The following is a 19,158-nucleotide window of genomic DNA, read 5'->3' as shown; positions in this document are numbered from 1 at the left end:
CCGCCACGCTGCTGGCGGCGGTGCTAGGGGGAGCGGCGGCGTGGAGCTCTGTGCGCACCGCCTGCCCCATCCCGCTCCGCCTCTGAGGCACACGGAACCCTCCGCGGCCGCGCACGTCCCGGCGAGAAGCGCCGCAGCTGCTGCCAGTCTCTCGCGGAAAAGGCGAGCGCCTCCCCGTTCGCCTGCAGGAGGGGACCCGTCCGCCCCCGAAGCCACCGCTGCCGCCCGCCCGGGAGCCGGAGCCGCTGCCTGCGGGCGCCCGGCGGGGCCGGTGGCCATGGGAGCCCGGCCCGCGGGGGGCGCTCCCTAGGGCGCGGGCGGCCCCGCTCGGCCCCCGGCAGCTGCGGCGAGCCAAGAGCAGCAGCCCCGCCGCCACGGGGCTGCAGAGCTGCCGGCGCGGCGAGGAGCGCCCCGGGGACGCGGCACCACCGGTGCCAGGCGCTGCCGGCCGCCATGGGGTAAGGATGTCGCGGGGGCCGCCGGGCTGGTGCCGGGTCTGGGGGTGGGAGCGGCCGCCCGTGGAGCTGTGGGCGCTGCTGGATGCGCACGAAGTCGAGGGGTCTCACTGGCGGGGTGCGCTAGCAGCAGGAATCCTGCTGCATTCAGTGCCATGCATCAGCCCGGTGAGGGAAGAGCAGTGCGATCCGTGAGGGGCGCACCGCGATCTGCAGAGGTTTATCTCCGCCGTAGTCACATCGGAATTCTGGAAGAGCCGTCTCGGCTCCCAGTTCCCCACCATGAGGACCTTTCCCGGGTTGTTAGGTGATTTTCAGTCCAGAAAACGAGTGCTTTAAACTCAGTGCGCTAGGGTGAAATTCCGGAACAGCGAAGGCTCGCTTTCACTCTTGTGGAGTCTTCAAAGAATATCGAACGTGGGAATTTCTCAATAAATTGAAGGCTCTAGGGAAATCGGCTTCACAGCAGGTTCCTTAGTAAACTGGAGAATCCACTTGAGAGCTTCAGGAAATGAGAAGGAATAAAATCTATAAAATCAGTCAGATATCATATAAATTGGTAGGTAAAAATGTAACATAGATTCCTATGAAAACTTTCCATAGTCCTATCCTTAGGAATTTGTATAGAGTGAAAAAAATAATTCATACTACTGGACTTGTCTGACAGTGGAATGGAAACTCGTCCATGTTCCAAAACAACAGAAACCCGGTATGATCTGCAAGACAGAGGCAGCATTAGCAAGATGCTGTTTTAATAAGATTTAATGACAATAGTTCGAAGTCTACAAAAGTTACAAATAATGTCCCTTGTATTTTGGCCATTTAAGAATTTGGATGTGAAATTGGCATATTACTGTGGGAGTCACAGATGTCTCTTCAAGCTGTTTAGGACATTTGAATTCAGTTTATTAACTTCCTTCCATGTGTTGCAATAACAGCTTCATCCTTATCTCTGTCCTATCACTGGGGGTCACAGGTCAAGATACAGGAAAGAATGACTCCTTACTCTTTAGGCTAGTTTTTATTTTTCTGTTGTCTTCTGTTCCATTAAAAAAATTCAAACAGAATAAACCCACACTTGCAGCTGTCTACATATCCAAGAAAGTGATGTTTCTGCCAAAAGTCTAAATGATATTGTAATTTTTTGGGATATATACTTAAAAATGCTAGTTGAACACAACACGGGATTATGTAAAATTAAAATAATGGAAACCTTCTCACTGATTTAAAATCAATACCATGTTTGTAGATATGATATATCATGTTACAAATCCACTGAACTGTTGAAGAGGAGCAAGCATTTTGTCTCCAGAACTCCAGTTTCTCCTGGTGTTTTCGTGTCACAGCTTCTTAATATTAACAGTACAAGTCCCTATCTTTAGAGAGCTGAAATAATCTTAAAAAAACACAGTTTTTGGTGTGATGACTTGAGTAGTATCTTGGCACTTTAAGGTCAAGAAGACTAAATTTGCTAACAAGTATTTTAAAGACGTTTTAGACAGTATGCTTTGGGGTACTGCATTATAGAATTCCTTTGCAGACCATCTTCTAACAAGGAGGACAAACCCTGAAATGTAGGCATGTGTTACTGATAAGCTGCATCTCTCTAAATATGAGTGAGCACACCCAAGTCAGGGCCAGCACTTACTTAGTGGATCTTTGGTTAAGTATCAGACATTTGTTATTGTTCAGAGCAGAGGTCTTGATTTGGTAGCTGTTTTGTATTAATTTCTAAATGCAAATGCCCATGGATTTCAGAGTATTTCTACACCAAGGTGCACTGGGCTTTTAATTCAGCAGTTGATAATTTATACTAAGGTCTAAAAATTGAGCGTTCTAGAATAAAGTTGCAAAATCATTGGTAATTCAATGTACCTGGGTCACATGATGGTCTGTGTATTATATTCAGTATTTAATGGGTACTGCTATGCTGTGTAAGCTTGTAGACTGATCCTGTGGTACCTGGCTGGTGGAGAGCTCACCTGTTTCAATGGTTAGAACACAGACAACTTGGGTGAGGGAATTTGGCTTGCCAAACTAGTAAGAGCTTTCTTAGTCTCCTTTCATATAATGAAGAATTCAGTGTTCTGCTGGTGTAGTTCAGTCTGTTCAGGATGTGCAATACCATCAAGCAGGCCAGGTAATTATGCACTGGATGTGTGGTGGAAACCAACTGGGCCTTGGGCCAGTGCTGCTAGTAAACATTTTTTTAGGAATTTTGAAACTAGAGAAATTTAGAGTAGTTCAGGACACTTTCTTAGTGCTGTATCCTGTATGTCTGCACACGTCTCTCATCTCACAGACGGTAAGTGTATCAAGCCCTGTGGATCATATAGGCCAGACAGAGGTTGTCCAGTCTTGTTCCTCTATCTGCCAGTCTGTCTCTCTTCTCTCAGTACGTCATTCCTGTTGCATAAAGACAAGTTCTTATCAATAGTTACTGTTGAGTGATATAACAGTTGTGGACAACCTTTTGTTGGATTGACCATATACATTATAGCATTCTTTAATAGGGAAACATAGATTTTGTGTAAGAACTATGTTCTGTTCCTTGTTGATAACATGTATTCCTGTGTTCATTGTCAGTATTGCACAATCAGTCTTCTTTGAGCAGAAGTCTGATTGCATTAAAAATTCTCAAGTAACAGCTCTAAAGCCTACTCAGGATTTATATTGGCAGCTTAGGCTATTGGATGCATTGACCAGGTAAGTACTGTGTTACAAGCTGGAACCATTGCTGTATTTTTCTTGTCATTGGTACTGCTTGGTACTTTGATCTGTGAGCAGGGGAAGTAGAGACAGTGATGCAGGTGTTTAGGTGTGTAATGAATACACTTCTTTCCAGACACAATGGGGAAGCTGCACAGCTCTGAATTCTGGTAGGGATACAGAAAATGATGTCCTATTAAACATAATATCTAGTATTAATTCCTGATTTAATGATGGGTAGTCTCTCCATAACTACTTCATGTGATGGCCTTTACATGATGGCTGTGGACAAATATCTAAATTTGCTATTTGCTTTTTCCATCATTCATGCTGAATTATAAGGAATTACAAGGTAAAAGCTTCTGGAAGATGTGCTCATCTCTGTCATGTCATGTTAATCAAGGTGTCTTTATAAAGGCTTCATCTTCACTTTTGTTGGACTATATTTAGTATGTTGTCTTTGTAAAGATGGTTATGATACGTGTCAGTTTGAGATGGCAGAATTAGAATATTAGGGTTCTTAAACTGGTTAGAGAATATTGAGAAAGATTAGTATTTTTGGGTATACTTGTTAGTGCTGCACTTGCCTAAAAATAAGTATTTTAATTTTTGGTAGTCTGTAACTGGTTGATCCACTCCTAGATCTTACACTATTTGAAGTATGTGCAGTTAGCCAAACACATTTCTTTGAACAGGACGAACTACAGTCTTGTCCTGACATGTTTCAGTTTGCTTTCTATATCTGGGTAACAAGACATGAACACTATAAAGCAGTTGGGAGGCAGAAGTATTATTGATCATTGAATTTGTCCAGACTCAAATTCTTTAACCTGTTTTCCTTCTACAAGATTAAATGGTAGCTTTCCCAAAACTTTGTTTTAGCAACACTTCCATCAGCTGTGCTCCACGGAAATACTGCAGATAGTAGAGCAGGTGTAGCTTCTTGGCAGTAGTTCAACGTTACTGCAATTCCTGGCCACCTTGCTGTCTCAGGGGTAAAATGAGATGCTTATTGTGTGAAAGCAATGGCAGCAAAGTAGTTTATGCTGTCTTCTGTAGCAGAATGGAGAGTTTAACAAGTTCTACAGATAATGCTAACAAAACTTGATTATCTGTAAAGAATTAGTAATATATAAATACTAATACAAACTGCATGTTAGTCAGCCTGAAATGGTTAATAAACTACTTTTCAGAGAACAATATGTGTAGACCTCTACCATGCTTAAATTATATTCTGTCACAGTCATTTTATGACTTAAAAACAAGCATGAGAAATCTCAGCCAGATCTTCTGGCTTGGCAAAACATAAATGAGTGTCCTGAGCATCATGAGGGGATGATTGCTGATCTAGTGAAGGTATTTGTAGTGTCTTAAAGTTGCAATTGATCTTTTTTGGAACTTCCATGCACTATTAAGATTTAATAAATCGAAAGGCCAACCCTTTAGAAGAAATCCTACTTCTTCTAATAAGTCCTTCAGATTCATCATATTGAGATGATTTTTATCCTCAGTGTCTCAAGGCAAGCATCAGATGTGTGTGTGTTCTTTGTGTGTGTGTTCTTGTGATTTGTTTTTCCAAAACAATGCTTACTCTACCACAGTTACTATTATCTTTGCAGGACTCAACTAGATGTTGAGCCAGAATCTAAGGAAATACACAGTCTTGGAGCCACAGAGATTGCAATGGCGTGTAATTCTGCAGCAGATCAGCAATTCTAATCAGGGAAGGCAGTGACACTTAACTAGAGCTGAGCAGAGTATTTCTGTCTGTTAGTTAATAAATGTTTTAAGTAGAATTTAGATATCGCTTTTATGGAAATTTTTGTTGCAAAACGTTTATTCTTCATGACTGTCTCATAAAACTGTAATTCGATTGAAGGCTCTTAGCTACTCACTCTTTAAATCATTGCCTTTCAAATCTGGGCCTATGCAGTAGTGTACTTCAGAGAAGAGCATTATCTTATGATATAACACTAGTTTACTGGTAGTTTTCATTAGTGTAGGTGCCTTGGACATTGCTTTAGTTGAGGCTATGGTTTTCCAAGGTATTCCAGACCACATAAACAATGCAGATATTCAACAAGACTAGAACTTAGTGTTTTTTCTCCTTTAGATATCTGTAATTTGGAAGCTGTTGAGGCCTCAAGTAGTTACTAAGGACTAAGGTCTCTGCTAATTCAGAAGTTAAAAGGTACTTAGCAAGGAAATCAGTGTGATGTGTTCATACCCAGCCAGGCTGCGACTAGGTCTGGAACGGACCTTGCATGAGTATATGTATGTGTGTCTGTGTTTTACCAATGTGCACTTTGTATCTGAGGTAGTTTTGCACTGGAGAAGACTCTCAGGCTTCCCCATGTGTGATTATAGTGTTAGTAACAGTTAACTGTGACAGTGAACAAAGAAAGTGTGCTGTATTATTTAATGGGAAAAAAAAATCCCAGAGTCCACCTCTATTTTTTTTCTTCTTTATTAAAGATACCATGAAACATGTATTTAAATGCCCTATTTAAAAGCCCTATTTAGGTGGGAGGTTTCTGTAAAAAAATTTTTGAAGACCATGCTTCAAATGTTCGTATTCAGGGTTTTGTGCTGTTCTTCCCTGCAAGGCTTTTTCAGATATATTCAATCTTAAAGGTAAGGTGTAATGAGTGTGAAAGTATTTCATTATGAAAAATCTGCTTTTGTATCCGGTTTGATGGTAGACTTCTTTTCCCCATTCTGTTTCAAGATTTTTATATTTCCCAAGGCTCAGCCATATGATTTCCACCAAAATTAGTATTGTGCTCAGGACAGAAATATTACAGGGGAGAAGAGGCTAGAGGGAGCTGTGGGTTTATTCTACCTGGTACTTGCACTATGCAGTGTTGAGCTCTGTTTTATCTACACAGAGTCCTGGTAGTGGCATTACTCCATTTGGTGAAGTAATGGAACTCTGTTTCAATACTGTATTGATTTTCTGGAACTGCATCACAATCATGCTTCTGGCAACAGACTGCACTCTGATATGCTTCTTTGGTGGCAAGTAGTGATGAATGCCAGTTATCATTAAAAAATTAGTCTATGAAGATACAGTTTAAACATGCAATAGATGATGCTGGGTTGCCAGATACAAGCATATATTGACATTTCCAGTAACTATTCATGATTTCCAGTTTTTTTAGTTACAGTTACCAAGTTAGCTAACTTAAGCAGACTATATCACTTGTTTTCTGTAATGGGAGGGGAGAACTTGAAATACATAGCTCCTCTCAGGTTTTTCTTCTTCTTCCACATACATGCAAATGATTCACAAGCACTGTTTTGTTGATGTTTGTGGTTGTGCTCTTTGCCAACACCCTGAACAGATCTTGCCACCAAGTGGTGGGAACCACAGCAGGCAAGCACTGCTTCTTCTACTTGTCTACTACAGCACCAATGTTTGTGCTGTGAGCTATGTTAATACTGTAACCTAGCCGGCTGCAAATACAGGGGTGTGCATGAGGGAAGGGCTACTGCAGCTGGGATAGACCTACCTTTTCCTACAGCAGTGTCTGTTTATTGTGTTGGCAAATGTTTAAATAGGCCTGAACTCAGATCTACCCCTGTTGAATTTTTCTCCTCAGTTTTGAAGCTCAGGTCTGGAAAGGGTTTATTGTGACTATCCACTAGGTTGAATCTCAGCTTATTGAGAAATGGTATTATTTTACCCTTTGAGTAGTGTATTTTGTAGTAAAACAAAACAATACTACAGACAAACCCAAACAAACCATTCATTCAGCCCAAACCATAATAGGTAATATGGCTGGGTATAGAATTTGGGTTTTTAAAGTGCTTTTAAAATAGTCTGTTGTAGTCTTGGATCCATAGTTAATCTTGAAACTCTTCACGTAACAGGACATGAGATCTTCTGTGACTTTTGAAAACTGAAGAATGAGCTTTAAATGGACAACACTTTACAGAGAAGTATTGGTGAAATAAGTCATCTTTGACATGTATTCTCACAATTCTTATGCCTACTTCGTAGGCATATTCATTTCCAACAGACTGCTAGCCCTGGCTTGTCTGTACAAAATTCTGAAAAAATGTAGTATGTGATATTGGAGAAAACACTATTTTCTCCGTTATGACTTACTGTGAAGTACACAGCTATAGCAGATTTCTTAGAGTACTTTTCATGCTAACAAAAATAAGCATATGCAATAATATGTGCTGTGTATCTCTGTTGTCAAATAACTGTATGCAGTAAACTGGGGTCCTAAGAAGATATTTGGATGATTAGCTTTTTCAGAACACCTGTGCTTTTGCACTACTTGGGTCTTTCACTGACTGTGTGTGACTAAAGGAGTTAACCTGCAATTAAGCAGGAACGCTTCTGTTGGATTAACTTACTTTCAGTTTCTGGATACTGATTTCCAAGTGCTTTTTCAATGTTTGAGTGTATGTCCCTTTTCTACATCTAGACATATGGAGGAATTGATTTTTACTAGGAAACAATTAGCAGTGCTTAGGAATAGATAGTATCTTGCTGATTTGAGTCCTAGGTACTCAGGGTTCTCAGAAATACTGCACAGCTCAGATGGTATGTCTGGCTACGCATGATAGTAAAACTCAAAGGATCTTTGAGAAGTTTTCATGAAAAAGACACAGGTGCTGAAGTACATGATAAAATAATGTCCATTTTGGCTGGATTTTGTGAAATGAGCGCTGAACACTAGATTCCCTAAGATAACCTCATATCTGAATGTGAATGCTGCCCATGTCTCTTACAGTGTATCTTAATGGGCCACTTGAGATCTGAAGTAGTTTTTCCTTAGAATTGTGTATATGGTGATCTTAAATGTGACATAGAAATTTAAAACAAAACCAACAAAACTTCCTCTTTTGTCCGTATTATTTATAGTTTTTAAAATCAGACTGCAACAATAGAATAGTTCTGTTACTGGGATGGAATTATAAAGAGTATTGTACGGTCCTTTTCCATATGCCACTTTTATTGTTAGCAGAAGTGGAGAATTAATGTTATTCTGGGGTGAAGTTCTTAGACAAAGAAAGACGTTCTGTTTCTTCCCCAATTGTTCTTACAAGGAACAATTTTATTTGGCATTAAAATATACTTACAGAGCCCTTCTCCTCCTTAGTAACAACAGCCAATCTAACATTTAAAGAATACTAACATTTAAAGAATACTGCCTGTCTTGAGTGCTCAGAGATGGACATGATACTCCTCAAATCCTTTCCACTAAGTCAGCCTTTACATACAGAATCTACATCTAGATCTTGTAGATGTTACCTTCTGGTCCACCTTCATGTTTGTCTTTTTGTCTTGGTACTTCTGCCACTGGCTAATGTTGTTGTAAAACCCAAGACTTCACTTATTCAGGGAACCCTAGATAATTTTTTCTTGTATCTGTGCTGTTTGTCTTCCTGAAAAACTGTTACTTTTCATTTGCTAGTAACACTGGAAAAATTTTTGCAACTAACTATGGTATAAGTACTTCCTGCTCAAAGCATTCTATTTACTATATTAACCAGTCTGTAAATGCAAAGCCTGTTAGTGAGTGGGAAATGGCAGTTTCTGCTACATGGACTAGTATTTGATACTAGTTAAGTTGATATCAGTTAAATCTCTTTTGGACACAACTATGTAAGCACCTAAGTTCTCCAGTTTGGGAAGACTATACCATGTTTAGCATACAGCCATAAAATGTTCTTAAATGCAACTTTCTTTAAAACTGACTTTGCAGTGCAAGTGTTTCTGTAAGTAGCTAATGGACCTGCTTGGTTTTTGCCACTGTTTATTTCATGGATACAGAAACACTGGGGCTTGGTTTCTTACATTTCATATCTGTTCTGATATTTATGCACAGGTAGGGGTGAGGGAGGCTTTTCTAGTTCTTTTTTCACACATAGGTTTTGTGGACATGGAACCCTACCAGTTCATTCAGGTAACATTTAAGGAAAGTTGTTCATAAAAAAAAGGTCATGCTGAAATAACTAGCTCTTAACAAACACTGGTTCTTGTACTTTGATTAGATACTTAACTATAGTAGCATGCATTTTTTTGCTATTTTTATTGAGCTGGTAAATACAGGCCTCTAAAGTAGGCAATTTGAGCCAAAACTTCTGCACCAACTGTATGGTATCCATTTTTTTGCTCAGAAAACACTAAGCAGTGTTTTGAGACCTGTTTTTTAAAAATTATTTTCATCTGAGTAAAGCTGTGACACCCACCTGCTATCTTGGGGTCAGAACTAAGGTCATTGTAAGTGTCTTTCAGAAGTATAAGCTAAATTTTGAAGTGTTTGCAAAGTGGTTGCTAATCTAATTCTAGTACAACACATAATACTTCGTCTTTACCAGCTTGCGCCAGCACAATCAAAGTAAGTGCATGAGCTGTCAGTGAGGAAATGCTATTTCAAAGTAAACACCCAAGGGTGGTACTGATGCTGTTTTATGTTTCTAGAACTGTCATCTTCACAGAATCAGAGAATGGGTCAAATAGGAAGGGACCAGAGTGGGTCATGTTGTCCAACTTCTCTGCTCAAGCAGTGTCGTCCCAAACAGAGTATATTTCACAAGATTGTGTCCAGACAGTTCTTGAGTATCTCCAGTGAGGGAGACTCCACACCCGCTCTGGGCAATCTGTTCCAGCACATGGTCACCTGCACAGCAAATAAATTCTTCCTCATGTTCGGGTGGAACTTTCTGGGCATCAGTGTCTGCCATTGCCTCTTGTCCAATCGCTTGGCACCACTGAGAAGGTATTCTACCTCTGGTCCATTGTCTTGACACCCTTCCTTCCAATACTTGTATACATTGATGAGATCATCTCTCAGTTGTTTTTCTTGATGTTGAACAGCCCCAGCTCCCTCAGTCTTTCATCATAAGAGAGATGATCCAGACCCTTCATCATCTCTATGGCCTCTGCTAGACCCACTCCAAGAGCTCCATGCCTCTTTTGTCCTGAGGAGCCCAGAACCAGACACAGCACTCCAGGTGAGACCTCACCAGGGATGAGTACAGGGGCAGGATCACCTTCCATGACCTGCTGGCAATGCTCTTCCTAATGCCCCCCAAGGTCCCATTGTCCTTCTTGGCCACCAGGACACACTGCTGGCTCATGGACACCTTGTTGTCCACCAGGACCCCCAGGTTCTTCTCTGCAGAGCTGCACCCCAGCAGGTCACCCCAAAGTACCTGGGGTTATTTCTCCCCAGGTGCAGGACCCTGTATTTGCCTTTGCTGAATATCAGATTGCTCTTCTCTGCCTGTCTTTCCATCCTGTCGAGGTCCTTCTGAAGGGCTGCACAGCACTCTGGGATGTCAGTCACTCCTCCCAGCATAGTATCATAACTGAATTTGCTGGGAAATCTGTCCCTTTTTACAGGTCAAGAATGAACAAGTTAAAAAATTTAGGGCCCAGTATTGAAAATACTGTCATTGGGGGACACCACTAGGGGCAGGCCTCCAACTTTGCCACTGATTTTGACACTCTGGGATTTGCCATTCACTCAGTTCCCAATCAAGCTCACTGTCCACTTATTCAGTCCACACTTCCTGAATTTGTGTACGAGGATATTGTGAGCAATGGTGTCAAAAGCCTTGCTGAAGTTGTGTAGACAATATTGACTGCTCTCCACTCATGAACTACTTATCAGTGGAATGAACAGCCTAGTCCAGGTGTGGCTATCCAGGTTTCTCTGCCTGTTGGGGTTCATCCACATGGCACTGCACTTGGTACAATTCCTTGACTGATGCTTACTGTACAGACCTGTATAACTTTCCCCTTGTCAGCTGTTGTAGTGAGCTGTGCAGAGTGCTCTTTGCTCTGTGCACAGTGTGTTCATACTAGCATATTTAAAATTGGATTGTGCCCTTTATCATTATTTTGCATCTCACTACAGTGGGAGGTTACTTGACAGTGCGAGGCATGTCAATGGGAGAGATAGGATTTGAAGTAATCTTGGGAATACCTTCAGTGATCCAATGAGCAAACTGCATTGCCTGTCAGTAATGGTATTTGGGTGTCTCAGAATGTTTGGTGTAAGTGTGCTGTGAACAATCAGAGAAACAGACCTGGGACTCAGTTACAGGTCAATATAGGTTCAACCACTGCATCCAAAATTCAATAGTGTTTACTCAGCTGTTAGTTATCAGAAGGGAGAAACTTGTTAGCATGGTAATAATATGCTCAAAGGGAATGAAGGAGTCTTTATAGTTCCTGTAGTTCTTAATGGGTAATTCAAATTGATTTGTTATTTATAAATATAAAATTATTTTTTTACCATTCTAGGAGTCTAATTCAGTTCCTTGATGCAAATAAAATGATGCAATTCTCATCTTTGGATGTGAACCAGTGATTTTGTTTTTCCTTTGAAACTTAGCATGCAGCTGTAGCAGTCTGGTTGAGATTGCAAACTGTTTGAAGATCAGGTGCTGGTGATGAAATGCATGTCTATTTAGCCCCTCCTTGTGTAAGTTCTGATACTTCCACTGGTGTTTGTAGAAGCATGAGTTCAGCACTGAGGTGTCTGCAGTCAGCATGTAGTTCTGCTAGTAGTTTATTTCAGGGTGATTATTTTTGAGTGTTAAGTGCACAAGCTCTTAAAACTGACTGTTAACTGACAAATCCTTAATGTCAGATAATGTTGTTTGTGGGTTTTAAGCTGGAAATGAAAGGCATGACAAGTGCCAGGCCCACTAAAGGAAAAATTCTTCACATGGAGAAGGCACGTCAAAATTAATAACCTGGAGATCTGGAAAAAGATGGAGTGGATATGGTTGGTGAGAAGTGGTAAGGACTTGTGACTGTTTCTGTATGAAGCTCTACAGGGAAGCAAAATGGAAGTTTAGAGCAAATTAAACTAAGGAGGCGAATTAAAGCTATTAAGAAACAAAGAGAAGTTCCTAAAGACTGTGGTGCCAAATGAGGAAACTGCTTTTTAGTATAGACATATCTTTGAGACAAATTCCAAATGTGGAGTAATTAACAAGGAAGGTATGTATTCCTTGGTTTTTCTGTTAACAAATTGTCAAGACATCTAGTCCTAATAACAACAAAATTATGATTAATTATGATTATTATTATTTTAGCGTTGTCTCTCAAAGTCAAAGATGATTGGAAAAACAGCAGTTAGACTCATTTTTAAACGATATCACTATTTACCATATAATTGCCCTTTATCTCAATGGAAACACATGATGACTTGATTCTGTGATTTTGTATTTCTTCTATTATTTTCTAGGTTTCAGAATTTTCATCAGTCTATTGTCAAAAGCCCCAGCTTTGCCACTTTGCTCCATAGTTATGAAATAAAGCCATCAGAACAGATATTCTTGTCATATGAAATGATGAGACTTGATGGAGTGTGCAAAATCACACTGAATATTAAATCAGAAAATACTGTGTTTACATTGTTTATTGAACTCCGCTGTATTTTATGGAATTTCAGATGATGTGGGATTGCCACTCTTACTGCACATAGCTTCACGTCCTAATGCCATCCCTCTATTCTCACTTCTTTCATACTGCACTACATGTGCATGCTGACACTTGCTGTCAGTGCTGCTGAAGGGTTTTATTTTTAAGCCACTAAATTGATCTAACCAAACTTTAGAACAGAAGGTGTTGATTTTCAGACCATGTTATGCTTTTATGTCAGGACAAAGCACAGAGTTTCGGTCTATCAATTTTGTGAATCTGCTGCTCTGGGTGGTATTTCTGCCACTGTTGTCTTATGACCCTTAAATCCCACCCACCACTATGATTAACATCAAAGACCTTGCAAGGTGCTGTTTCTACCTATCTGTGACTCAGCAAGAGCACCTAAGTGGCTCCATGAAGTCTGGCTTAATTTTCACCTTGGTGAGAATTGGTCTAATTTGTTATTTGTGAGTAGCATAAACAGCCCATATCACAAGCTGAATATGGTTTTGCAAAGGAAACTACTGAACTTTATCTCTTAAAGAATCCATAAATTAATTTGAGGGTGTTTGTGGAATGTGAAAAGGAAAACATGCCGGTCATGAGTAGGCTTGCATTCTTGAGATTGCAGAGATTGAAAATTTTGTCCCATCTCGACCCTTCCTCCTCATTTCTCTATCCTTCTCCATGCCCCTGAAAAGAAGAGTGCTGCTGGGCCTGCTTGTTAAGCAGTCCAGGAACTCCTGCCTCACTAGCAATGTCTCTGGATCCCAAAGCAACTTTGTGCTCTTGTTCTCTCTGCTTCTATTATTGGGAGAACAGTGCTTGTGCTGCTGGTGTAAGGGGTTTCTTTTTTTTTTTTTTTTTTTTTCTTTCTCTTCTGTGTTTTTTTTTCCTTAAAATTGTAGTTCTTGTAATGGTTCTGAAGACTATAGATATTGATCCTGAGGACCATGTCTAGAAAATATATTCATTTAAACTCCAGAAAATTGGTGGTGCAGGAATACAGGAAACTGTAACTTAATTTTGGAATGACTTTCTATTAAAGTACTGTGTGAAATAACAGTAGAAATTCAAACTAAGCAGTTAAACCACTTAATATTCTCCCTTAAAATATTTGCATGAGTTCTGTAAGAGTAGTCTGATTGTCAGAACTCCATTGCTGGGAGATTTTAGATGAAGATGGCAAAGGAAAAATTGTCTCTGTACAGAGAGTATCAAGTAACTTGGGGAACTAACAAGAAAGCCTGTTTGTGGATTGCTTTTAGGTCTTTTTAAACTTATTTTACTAACAAACATGAATAATGGTATTTCTCCACTTCTGCTTTCTTCTCTTTTCTGCTTGTGTTACAAGTGTGGCTAAGTTGGATTTCCTTGCTGTAGAATGGAGGGAAACCAGTATTTTTTGATATTCATTTCCTGGTTATTTCTTGTTCCAGATGCGGCATAGTTTAGCTTGCTGCATGTAAGGGCTATTTGTAGGAATGTTAATATCTAGACTTCTTTCACAAATGTCTCATTACACTGTCATTTCAGGATTCTTTGTTCATATACTAGAACCTGACACTAAATTGGGTTTCTTTGTTGGCTTCTGATAAATGCTTTTAGTAACTAGATGTGGAAAATAGCTGTACATCTTAAAATTAATTGTCTGGTTCTAAAGACAGAAGAACTCCTTTCTGGACTTCCTGACAAGAATCTTTGAACAGAGCAAAATTAAAGAAAAATATACAACTTTTTACTATCATGATTTTTTAGTATTTTCACTATAGATAAATATCTATTCTAAAATTCAATGTAACATAGTTTAGCTGCTCTTAAGTCATTAAAAGCTCGAGGTTAGTTCTATCCAATTTTGTAATGAAAACAAATTTAAGGTAAACATTTGTTCAGAGATACCTCTGTCAGCTTACTTGCACAATTTAGAGGAATAATCACTTAGGTACCTAGAAAAATTCTGAAGATACCTGTATACCTTGAAAAAGTTACTAAACTGAAGTGAGGGCTTTATGAAGATAAAACTGAGTACTTGATAATACGATTTCTATTATCTCATTTGATTCCCAGAACTCTTCCTTGATTCCTGCTATGAAAATGATCTTTTCAAGGTTGTGTGGAAGGATAAAAAAAGGAAAACCTTAGAGAGATGGACCATCATTCAACTATGGGAGTAACTTTCACCATCAGTGATAAATTATTACTTTGAATGTTTCCTGCAAAACTTCAGCTGATGGCCTACCTGCTGAACTTGAGCAGCATATGGGGGCATTGGAGAACAGGCATTTAAAACACACACAGAGAACTGCAGAAGTAAAAGAAGTAAAAGCAAATCCAGTGTTTATTTTTCTTTTTTTTTTTTTTTAATCAGTTTAACACTGCCCTATACATAACCTACAGGTTATGTATTAATACTATTAATCTTTAGTATAAACAGCTCTATATTCACTGTCATTATACCAAAAATCTAAGAGATTTGTTGGAATTTTTCTTTGCTCTACTGTAAAAGCCTTAATTTTAAGTACTGGGCACTGACTTGCCCTCATCTTTGCAACTCTGCCACTTTCCATGGTGTTGATGTTACTAATTTGTGAGATTGTAATGCCTGTGCTGTCCTACAGCCAAATGTAAATCTGTGCTGAGGAAAAAGCTCCTTACTCTTCTGAAGTTTACTAAGCTCCTTCAGGAGTCCCTTATGAATGGAAGCTCATATGGAAGATGAATGAGATTAGGTAAACCTTCTCATTTGTCTTCAAATGAGAATGTCTTGTTCAATAACAAGAGCTTTATTTCCCAAGGTATCCTAACTCTTGGGATTTTATGTGATGGCAATACATTTTGAGGGCTGTCAGTGGCTGTCTCACAGTGCATGAAACTCCCCTAACTCTTTCCTTGCCCTTCCTCATCTGGAAGGTATTGTGTGTGGGCTTCCTGAGCATTTGGTTGAGATTGGCACAGATAGAGTCATCCATTTGTTCCCCAAACTGACTATTTTATAGGATTGCATACCTGTGAATTGTAGAATAGATTTAAGATAATAGATTTCTGATAATCACTAAATTATTTTTTTACTGACTTCCTATACCTTATGTCTTTCTAAGTACTGTGTAATATCCTACTTTGAGCTGAAACAAATTGGCTAAAATTTAAGGTCCTTGAAAATGTAATGGACAATATATAATTATGTTTCTGGGTAAGGTAAATGTAATTTTTACTTAACCTAACAGGTTTAGTGGAAGTCTCTAGGTAATCTTTATCCCCTCAAATGCTGAAAAATGGCGGGTATTTGATGTTATGGCAGGTAATTGTGATGTAATGCTAACTCCTAAGTGCTTAAATATCTAATACTAAAAGCTGATTCTTAAATGGAAACAAACTAGCTTAGCAAAAAGCTTGAAGGCACTGCCTGTGCAGTGTTATGTAGCTACAGAGCACAGTCTGTAAAGCTAATATTTTGAACTTTATAGGTAAACAGGTAGGTATGTGTATTAACTGATACAGAAAAAAAGCTTTTTCATAGCAACTTTCTAAACATTTGCTGTTTTAGAAAATAGACCGGATTCAAACCCAAAATGTAACAGCAAAAACAGGTCGAGGAATGTAGGTGTAGAACTAGATAAACCATTGGTAGTGTGGGAGAGATTTTGATTACATGATTGTAACTCTTCTTTTTTATTATCTCAGAGCTTGTATTTACATATGAAAGTTGTTATTGTATATGTACACTTTATATGAAAGTTGTGTTTAAGACAAAAAGCAAAATCTGAAGTTGTAGTCATTACACAAGTCCACCGAGTATGTTTGTTCAATTTTACAATTTTAACTTCAAGATATTGTTAAAGGTATTGTTAGTTACTTCCTGTCCACAAAAAGATTGTTTCAGAACATTTCCATACAATGGAAGCCAGTGTTATACAATACTTTGTCTGAAATGTATACAATTTTTATCAGACCTTAGAGCATTTTTATCAACATGAAAAATTCTATGGTTTCCTGTTGCTTTGAACTGTTTGCAGAGCTTGTTGATTCTGACTGCTTAAACAGTACTGACTGTGTTTGGATGCTGTAGTTTATGAATTAGTTTTGACTAGAGGTGCACTTTTAATCACTCTCTTAATTTCTTTTCAGGAATCTCTTCTCAAGCTGCTTAGAGTAACAAAAGCCTGCTACAGCTTCAGTAACAAGCTGGGGGAGAATATTTTTAAGACTAGCAGGACACCAGGAAAAAGCTGTGGGATTAGTATGCTGACATTTGGAAAAAGACAAAGGTCTTTGTCCTATCCTAAATCTGAGGATAATCAGTAAATGCCTGAAATACCATGTGCAGTGTTCATGTTGTCAGACCTGGGGAGAAATTTCCTTGGATGACAGCTATTATAGAGGCCCAGAATTCAGTGTATGTAAAATTACCACCTGCAAAACGTGTGATGCCTACTGTGGGGGTTTGCAGTCCTCAGGACTGCTGGACCCTGTGTGCTGAGCATGCTGTCTACCATGTGGCAGGGTCTGCTGTGCCCAGGCCTGTAATGGCATGAGGACAACACGCTTTTTGTCCCATCTCCACCACTCCAAGCAGCTTGGAGTGTGATTGCACTCCTGTTTGAGCACAGGGATACTGTCCTGTTTTTGTCTGCATGTCGGCATCATCTTCCTCTGAAACTCTGTGTGTGAAACCTGATGGATGAAACATTGATCTGTTTGCAACAAGAAAAAATCTCCAAAGCACATTTTGTTGGACTTGTTTTGAAAACACTCTTGTATATGTGCATCAATGCCAAGAAGTCTGGTTAATGCACTGTAGTTCGTAAGATCCGTATTGGAGAAATAGACATTGATGCAAATCTCATGGAATTTTCACGATCAAAACTGAGCTGACCCCATCACACAAGCTTATTCATTCCCTTTTCATCTTACTGGTTGGGGAAAATACCTCTGCTCAGAAATTTAAAACTTCCAGGTGGCAGGCAGTTCCAGTGGTGATTTCTATTTTTTCAAAACTCTGTTCCTCCTTGAGCCACAGACACTCAGTGTTAGCATATTTCTGTGTCTGCTGTCTGCTTCTGCCTGGGCAGCTCTTTGCTCCAGCTCTTGCTTAAGAGACATCACCCATGCCTCTTTTGTCTTCATCTGCAATCCTGGCCTGGTCTTGTGTCCATACAGGGTAGTTCATTACCTCATCCTACACAGTGCAGCAACTTTGCCAAAACACTGTCAATTTAGCCCAGTATGAAGGAGTAAGGGAGGGTTGTATCTAGTTTTTAATGGTTTTTTTGTAAAGGCAGGCAAGTAGAACATCAAGAAATGTTGTAGAGGTTCATACTTTCTTTTCAGTGGCCTTATTATTTTCAGAGTAACTAAGACAATGGAATCCCAGCCTTGAGAAATTATAGGTTTTATGGCATTCAAGATAATTTTAGAGGCATGTTAAACAATAGTGTGAGGGAAGAAATAAGCAAAAAGAGGTCTTTACCACTAGTGCTGTAGAAGTACCTGATGTTAAAGAATAGACACTTTTTTAAAAAAAGAAGCATATATTAATTATGGATTAGCAAGGACAGTACTTTCTAACCTTCTATACTAACTTAAGCTTCTTTCATGCAATCTTTGATTAGTGTAACATGTTTCCTATATTGAGCAGTCTGCATTTTTCTTTATAAAGGCTGTGTTGTCAAAATGGGAAGAGTGGTTGGAAACTATTAATTCAGCTATTAGTAAACAGGTTTATCTCCTAAGCTTATCTGAGGACTGATCATGTATCAATGAATGAATTTTTATATTGATTATGGAAAAGCCTGATATGACTCTGCCTGCTAATGTGATATTTCTTATGCTTCTTTACTCATCTTGGGTCCCGGCGGACTTGGCACTTACTTCTTGTTTGACCACCATAATGTTACAGCCTAAGGCAATTAAGAACAGCAGGATATGAGCCTTAATGTTTCTGCCATGCCTGAGCAGACATTTCTAATAGTCAAACTGTTACTTTGGCATTCTTGTTAGTTTGTTTTCTTTTTGTTCAGCATCTGTATATTTCTGGAAAAATGAATTGCTTTGCTTTGTAATTAGTGAGGAGTTCTTGTCTTAGTTCCTATTAATGTCTTTAATGAGGACTGAATATGTTCTGATAATAAATGATAAAGAAGAGAAAGCTTAAAGGGGAAGAGAAGAGAGGGAAGAATAAGAAACTGGTAGGATAGTTTGTTGGCTTTTTTTACAGGATTGATTTTTCTTCTTTAAAGCTGTTCTTCCTTTCTCAACTCCACATGGACAAAAATAAGGGAATGGTGTTATGCAGGGCCAACAGCTGGACTTAATGATCCTTGAGGATCCCTTCCAACTCACTTTATTCTGTGACCCTGTGAAAAATAGGGGGCTTATTTTTTATACGTAGAAATATATATTATAATTAAAAAAAACCCCATATTAATTGTTTGACCATCAAGGAAGGCAAAGAGGAAGCTATCTTCCTGTTTAACTAATACTCCTATAATTAATATTATTTCATTTGATTGAAACTTCCAGACTGGGAGGGCATCATGTCCTCCATTATGTGGATAATGGAAGAGCAAAACCTTTATGTAAAGATGTATTGGC

At 39.2% G+C, this 19,158-nt stretch overlaps 1 protein-coding gene across 1 annotated transcript in view; it reads left to right on the top strand.

Moving 5' to 3' along the window:
* The first annotated feature begins 329 nt into the window (after positions 1-329).
* HOMER1 (homer scaffold protein 1) overlaps positions 330-19,158 on the top strand; it is an 85,796-nt gene continuing 66,967 nt past the window's right edge. Inside the window, exon 1 of the mRNA XM_058827805.1 lies at positions 330-458. Within this exon, the coding sequence (XP_058683788.1) occupies positions 454-458 (5 nt within the window). The 5' untranslated portion in view covers positions 330-453. The remainder of the gene's footprint in view (positions 459-19,158) is intronic.

This window comes from Poecile atricapillus, chromosome Z (assembly GCF_030490865.1).
Source record: "Poecile atricapillus isolate bPoeAtr1 chromosome Z, bPoeAtr1.hap1, whole genome shotgun sequence".
Lineage (NCBI taxonomy): Eukaryota > Metazoa > Chordata > Aves > Passeriformes > Paridae > Poecile > Poecile atricapillus.
Note: the sequence above shows the minus strand (reverse complement) of the source record. Positions and strands in the feature narration are given on the sequence as shown.